This window comes from Chiloscyllium plagiosum, unplaced genomic scaffold (assembly GCF_037043375.1).
Source record: "Chiloscyllium plagiosum isolate Xiang-an unplaced genomic scaffold, Cpla_swu_hap1 HiC_scaffold_39, whole genome shotgun sequence".
Classification (NCBI taxonomy): Eukaryota; Metazoa; Chordata; class Chondrichthyes; order Orectolobiformes; family Hemiscylliidae; genus Chiloscyllium; species Chiloscyllium plagiosum.
In genome coordinates, this window is record NW_028270177.1 from 55486134 (window position 1) to 55493275 (window position 7142).

The window sequence follows — 7142 nt, forward strand, 5'->3', positions numbered from 1 at the left end:
GAGTGGTGCTGGAAAAGCACAGCAGGTCAGGCAGCATCCAAGGAGCAGGAAAATGGACGTTTCGGGCAGGAGCCCTTCATCAGGAATAAGACTACTTAGAATAAGACTGACACTGAAAACCTGGGGCCAGGATTGGGTTGCATTTGCAGATGTGTTGCTGGACAGGAAAAAAGACATTGTGAATGCAATTGATTTTGACTGTGAGGATTTCATTAATTTATTGAGTGGATATTTGACTTTTTATCTCTGATCACATCTGGTGTGATTCATTGAATGACAAGCAGAAAGGATTTCAGTGTAAGTTTGTAAATTCAGATTATTATACTGATTTGAAATGTGATAGATGCATTTGAACAGGCACCGCACCCCTTTACAGAAATTCTCAGATCCCTTATTATGTTAAATCAATTCTTGGAGCCTGTTCAATGCAGTATTCTGGTGTGGAGCATTCTCTACATATGAATAGTTCTTTTCCATGACACTTTCTGACATGAAACCCGGTATTCTCCACTGCAGCCAGCTTTTCCCGGATTTCCTGGTGTCGGCTCTGATCTGCATCATGTGCAAATATTTTACTGAAGACAAAATACTTGTGAATGTCTGGTTCAGTCCATATATCCCGAAATGGGGAAATTTGCAAGGCAGGGATGATCTCACAATTCCCCGTTTTACTGGAACAGTGATCTAGACATGGGCTGTAGGTGGTGTAGAGAATGATACAGCCCACTGGCTGGTTATTGTGCTGGGTTGTGTTATTCAGGAGAGTTTGGAAAAGCTGAGCTGCGGTGCTGTTTCCGTTGATCTCGGCGGGGTTCAGCAAATTACTTTCTGGGCAACGACTGCCGCTGTTCGGGAAGACAGTGAGGTAATTTCCACGTAGGGAGTTCAGGAAAATGTTCACATCGTCGTTAATGAAAGGATGTCTTGATCTGTTGAGGTTCAAGTCTACAGGTCTGTTGCACTGGGAAGCAGGTAAAGCCACCAGGAAGGCGAAGTGATGCCTCCCATAATCGGTCACCTGGTGCCCAGCTTCTTTGCGGAAACTGAAAGAGGTAAAGTCAGGGTGTGAGTCAAGGAACAGACTTTGGGTAAGACATTCTCTTTGCAGTGTCAGTAGGCACAGTTTGAGATGAGATACTTGAAGCCATGCCCATCATATTAAAGAAAACGTGAAACCCTGCAATTCACATTTCAAGTTCTTGCATGGGAAGGTCAATGTTGATTTACTTTGTATCCCTATCCCATTGTTGTAGTAAATTCTGGGATCAGTGAGAGGTTTAAAGAGAGAATCAGGATGATTGCCAGAGAGCAGAACAATGTTACTTATTTTTGTACAAATCCTCCTGCAATGAATCAGAGAATGCCACAAGCCTTCTTGATAGCTCGCTCTAAATTCATTTTAAGTTACTTTGACTGATGCACTACTTGATGCCGCATGATACACGGGATGGTTAGAAATAAATAGCGACGGGGAGAGAGAAAGAGAGAGAGAGAATGAGAGCTGAAGGTGCAATCAGTGGGAACTGGATGTCGGGAGAGTCCTGGAAGAATTGTTAACCAGAAAAATGTTTGGGGCATTCAGAGACAAACAGAATAAAAGACTTGCAGACTGACAGGAAATAGGAATAATAGCAAAGGAGGCAGAGGGAGACAAAGGGAAACTGAGAGGTGAATGAGATGATTCAGTAAACAGTAAAATATTGCTTGTGTGTGGAATTTGGACTTTCTCTTCAAAGCTCACTCCCGTGTATTTCACTCTCTCCTTTAATTCGGGGTCAGCGGGTGCTATCGATTTCACTCTTCGAGATATGACCCCGGGAAATCTGGTAATAGTTTCCCTGGAAGTCCCTCCCTCTGGGAGTAATGAGAGTCCTGGTTAATAGGTTCAGACTTTTTTTCCCACAGATACAGAGCACTCCCTATACTTGCCGTGTCCTTGCCATTTATTACCAGCCTGCTCCAGGCAACCAGGCTCTGATTTGACCTCAGATTGAGCACAGCCCCCAGCTTACAGAGATGGTCAGGTAAGATCTATTTCACTGACACTTACTGATTGACAATGACACTCAAGGCACGGTTATCCAGTACAGCCGCATCTGACATGGGGATTGTGAGCAGGACCAACAGGAACAGGCAGAGTGTCCGCATTTTGAGATTTGTCTGCACCCTTTAACCGTACTGTAGGGAAAATACAAAAAAATCTGAAAAGGATGGAAAAAAACTTGTTCAATTCATACGACATTGGCAAGAGCGTGAAAGATATGCAGGGACACACATGTCAGCAAACAGAAAATGTCTGTCTTTCGTCGTAGGTGGTTCTTGCCCAGTTATTCAACAGATGTTCTGGTTATCTCCCATGGGTACGATTTACAGTGAAGATTGGAGTTTATTCTCGGAGATTTAGGGTATAGCTAACCCATACACTATTACACCTGGAAGAGGGGTGGGTGTAGGAGATGTGGAGGGACAGCGCTGGACAGTGAGCAAGAGAGAGCGCGGGACAGTGAGCGAGAGGGTGCGCGGGACAGAGATAGAGAGGGACAGCGCGGGACCGTGAAAGAGAGAGACAGAGCTGGACACTGAGCGAGACGGAGCGTGGGACAGTGAAAAAGAGAGAAGTGGGACAGCGAGAATGAGTGCAGGACATCGAGCAAGAGAGCACATGGGACAGCAAGCAAGGGAGAGTGCAGGACAGCGAGCCAGAGAGAGCACGGAACAGCGGGAGTGAACGCGCTGGAAGATGAGCGAGAGAGAGCGTGGGACAGCAAGTGAGAGAGAAGGGGACAGCGAGAGAGAGTGCGTGACAGAGAGACAAGGGAGAAGGGAGAGGGGGAGACAGCGAGAGAGAGGGGGATACAGCGAGAGAGAGAGGGGAAGACAGCAAGACAGGGGAGACAGTGTAAGAGAGAGAGAGGGAGGGAGGTAGAGATAGAGAAACAGTGAAACGGACATATAGAAAGAGAGACAGCGGGAGACAGAGCAAGTGCAAGAGAGCAAGAGAGAAAAAGAGATGGAAAGCGAGAGAGAGGGACGGACAGCTAGAAAGAGAGGAAAGGACAGCAATAGAGGGAGGGTGCGACATCCAGTGGGAGAGAGAGAAAGAGAGACAGCCAGGGAGAAAGAGAGACAGTGAGAGAGAGAGAGAGAGAGAGAGAGAGAGAGAGAGAGAGAGAGAGGGCGAGAGAGAGAGACAGCAGGAGAGAGGAACAGACAGTGTGAGTGAGCCAGAGAGAGAGAGATTGAGAAAAATTGAGGAATAGTTTTGGGGAAGAGAGTAGTGAAAGAAAGAGATAGAGAGAGAAAGAATGAATGAATGAGTCAGTGAGTTAGTGAGAGAGAAAGTGAGACAGAGAAAGACACAGATAGAGAATCGCAGAGACAGGAACCTGGAGAAAGACAGTCATAGAGGGAGACACAGTGGGGTACAGGGAGCGACAGTGAAAGAGAGAAAGGTGGGGGAGAGAAAGGGAAAGAGATACAGATAGTGAGAGGTTGGTAGAGGTAGCAAGACAGAAAGAGACAGTAAAAGAGAGAAAGAAAGAGAGATACAGAGAGAGAGAGAGAGATATGCAGAGAGGGAGACAGTGACAGAGAGACACGGATAGAGACAGAGTCAGAGAAGTTAAAAAAAAGCAGGAAGGAGAGAGAGAAAAAGTGGGAGAGAGAGAGAGAGAGAGAGAGAGACTGGCAGAGGCAGTGGGAATGTCTGAGAGTCAGTGATAGAGAGAAAGATAGTGTAAGAGAGAGTGAGAGAGACAGCATTAGAGACAAAGCTAGGAAAGAAAGACAGTGAGAGACAGCAAGACAGAGAGACACAGAGGGAGAGAAAATGAGAGAGACAAAACACAGAGAACAAGGCAGATTGAGAGACAGAGTGATAATGACAGAGACAGATAGACAGACTGAGTGATATAAAGAGTGAAAGAACAAGAGAGAGAGTCAGCGTGTGAGAGAGCGAGATAGTGAGAATGACAGAGCAACACAGAGAAGAGAGAGAAAGGGTGAGGGAGATTGTATCAAATGGAGACAGACAGAGAGAGAGACAGAAAAGATTCACCAACCTGAACCACCGCTTCTCTGCACGAGTTAATGACTCTGCCCTTGAGTCCTCAATTAATGTCACTGTCCCTGTTGGCCCACTCCTTCTTTTGATTTGGCCAGATGCTTACATATTGCAAAACAACCATCGAGGCCAGATGAACAACAAACATCCAGCCACCTCTTGCGTCAACAGGGATTGAACGCAAAATGCAGAAGATAGTTTCGATTCCAGTTGTATATTCCTTTCCTTCTGAAACACTCGATTTCTATAACCTGATACCTGGTTCCAGACCCCCCGAAAGAGATACGTTTATTCATCGTCCAAACATTCAATGGAAATGATCATGTCTGTGTCAGAAGGCAAGTACTTCATCTGACGAAATAGTCTTATGCTGATCTCTCCACTGGAAGCATAAGCGATACTGTACACTATACTCAAAGGCACAAGCCAGCTGACATCTGGCAAGTGGACAACCTGACAGTGAAGCAATACCTCCCCACTGTTCCTGATAATGCGACAATCTGTATACTCCGTAGTCTGGTTAGCTTCCATTTAAATCAAAGATTTTAATGATTTCATCATTTATAACAAATTTGAGTTGCAAACATCAGCAAAAGCCTAAAAAGATCTAATCATGGAATCCAGGGGAAGGTAAAGGATGTTGTTAATTATAGGAAGAGGTGCACAAAGCTGATGGTGGGTGGTGGGGAGCGTTTTCTGGTGCAGTGGTAAAGTACTAAATGTATAAAATATATATAAAGCTGACGTTAAACCCCGTGCCTGGAGACTCAGAACAGTTTCTAAGTCAATAAGGGGAGGGGCTAACAAAATGATGCATTGTGAGAGAAAACACCATGAAATTAAACTAGTGAGAGATACAAATGTGTTTGCAACAGCTTTCTGCAGGTAAAGCAAACTGTGATCAGGAAAGTCAAATATGTGCCCTCGATTGGCAGCAGAAGAAAAACTGCAATTGGGACAAAGTAAATAACAAAGAAATAAAGATGATATTTTTGCTCTTTTTCTCAGAGACATAATTTCACTAAGCTTCTCAACAATAGAACAGACACGATACCCTCGTAACAATGAGGAGATAGATGAACTGGTCATTCATGAACAGAAGTAGAACATAGAACATAGAAAAGTACAGCACAGAACAGGCCCTTCAGCCCACGATGTTGTGCTGTGTATTAATCCTCATCTAACACAAAATAACCCTAACCTACGCACCCCTCAATGTGCATGTCCAACAGCCTCCTAAATGTCCCTAATGACTCTGCTTTCACCACCACCGCTGGCAACGCATTCCATGCATTCACAACTCTCTGCAGAAAGAACCGACCTCTGACATCTCCGATATACTTTCCTCCTAACACCTTAAGACTATGACCCCTCGTGCCAGTCAATCCTGCCTAGGGAATAGTCTCTGGCTATCGACTCTCCATGCCTCTCCTTGTCTTCACTTTGAGTGCGAGCAGCAGCTAAGGTAAGACAGTTTTTTATAAAATTGCTTACCGGTAGCGGGCAGCGGTGTTTTTTTCTTTCTTTCCAGAAAGAGCGGGAGCAGCAGGGGGAAGTGACGAAGACCAGAGGGGCAGCCGGGAAGAAAAGCAGTGAGTATAAATACTCACCCTTCGACGCCAACGGTCACTTTGAGTGCGAGCAGCAGCTAAGGTAAGACAGTTTGTTTTAAAATTACTTACCGGTAGCGGGCAGCGGTGATTTTTTCTCTTTTTACAGAAAGAGCAGGAGCAGCAGGGGGAAGTGACGAAGACCAGAGGGGCAGCCGGGTAGGTTTTTGTTCCCTTTAAAAGCGCGCAGGAGAAGAACCCGAGGCACTACAGAGGTAGTGTCTACCGCCCGCCCTCCTCCTCTAACCTAAATAATAAGACCCGTTGTGGTAAGTAGGTAAGTGCTGCATTTTGCTTGTTGTATTCTTTAGACCCAGTTTTTTTTAATAAAAGGTTACTTTCAGAGGGATGGCAGTGAAGGCAGTGCAATGTTCCTCTTGCAACATGTTAGAGGTGAGGGATGCCATGGACGTCCCTGCTGATTACACTTGCAGGAAGTGCACCCATCTCCAGCTCCTCCAAGTCCGTGTTAGGGAACTGGAGCTGGAGTTGGATGAACTTAGGATCATTCGGGAGGCAGAGGGGGTCATAGATCGGAGCTTTAGGGAAGTAGTAACTCCAAATATGGCAGAGAGATGGGTGACAGTGAGGGGGACTGGGAGGAAGCAGCCAGTGCAGGAACCCCATGCGGCCGTTCCCCTCAAAAACAGGTATACCGTTTTGGACACTTGTGGGGGGGACGACTTACCAGGGGTAAGTAACGGGGCTCAGGCCTCTGGCTCGGAGCCTGTCCCCGTTACTCAGAAGGGAAGGGTGGAGAAGAGCAGAGCAATAGTAATTGGGGACTCAACAGTTCGGGGCACAGATAGGCGGTTTTGTGGGAACGAGAGAGACTCACGTTTGGTATGTTGCCTCCCAGGTGCAAGGGTACGTGATGTCTCTGATCGTGTTTTCCGGGTCCTTAAGGGGGAGGGGGAGCAGCCCGAAGTCGTGGTCCACATTGGCACCAATGACATAGGTAGGAGGAGCACTGAGGATGTTAGGTAGGCTTTCAGGGAGCTAGGTTGGAAGCTCAAAGTTAGAACGAACAGAGTTGTTGTCTCTGGTTAGTTAACCGTGCCACGTGATAGAGAGTCGAGGAATAGGGAGAGAGAACAGTTAAATGCATGGCTACAGGAATGGTACAGGAGGGAGGGATTCCGGTATTTGGATAACTGGGGTTCTTTCTGGGGAAGGTGGGACCTCTATCAACAGGATGGTCTGCACCTGAACCTGAGGGGCACCAGTATCCTTGGTGGAGGTTTGCTAGTGCTCTTGGGGGAGGTTTAAACTAACTCTGCAGGGGCATGGGAACCCAGACTTTAGCTTTAGGGTGCAGGACCTGGATTGTAGGGAGCTTAGGAACATGGCATCAATTTCAAAGGAGGGTGCCTGTAAACAGGAAAGTGGCTTGAAGTGTGTATACGTCAATGCAAGAAGTATACGAAATAAGGTAGGTGAACTTGCAGCGTGGGTTGGTACCTGGGACT

At 46.4% G+C, this 7142-nt stretch overlaps 1 protein-coding gene across 1 annotated transcript; it reads right to left on the reverse strand.

The window, feature by feature from the left end:
* Nucleotides 1-394: 394 nt before the first annotated feature.
* Nucleotides 395-5459, reverse strand: LOC148138703 (uncharacterized). Its single transcript, XM_087981351.1, has 3 exons — nucleotides 5385-5459; nucleotides 2051-2178; nucleotides 395-1043 (listed from the first exon to the last, which is right to left on the reverse strand). Exons 2-3 carry the CDS (start codon nucleotides 2146-2148, stop codon nucleotides 395-397), a joined length of 747 nt encoding a protein of 248 aa, XP_087837477.1. The 5' UTR covers nucleotides 2149-2178; nucleotides 5385-5459.
* Between the last annotated feature and the right edge of the window lie 1683 nt (nucleotides 5460-7142).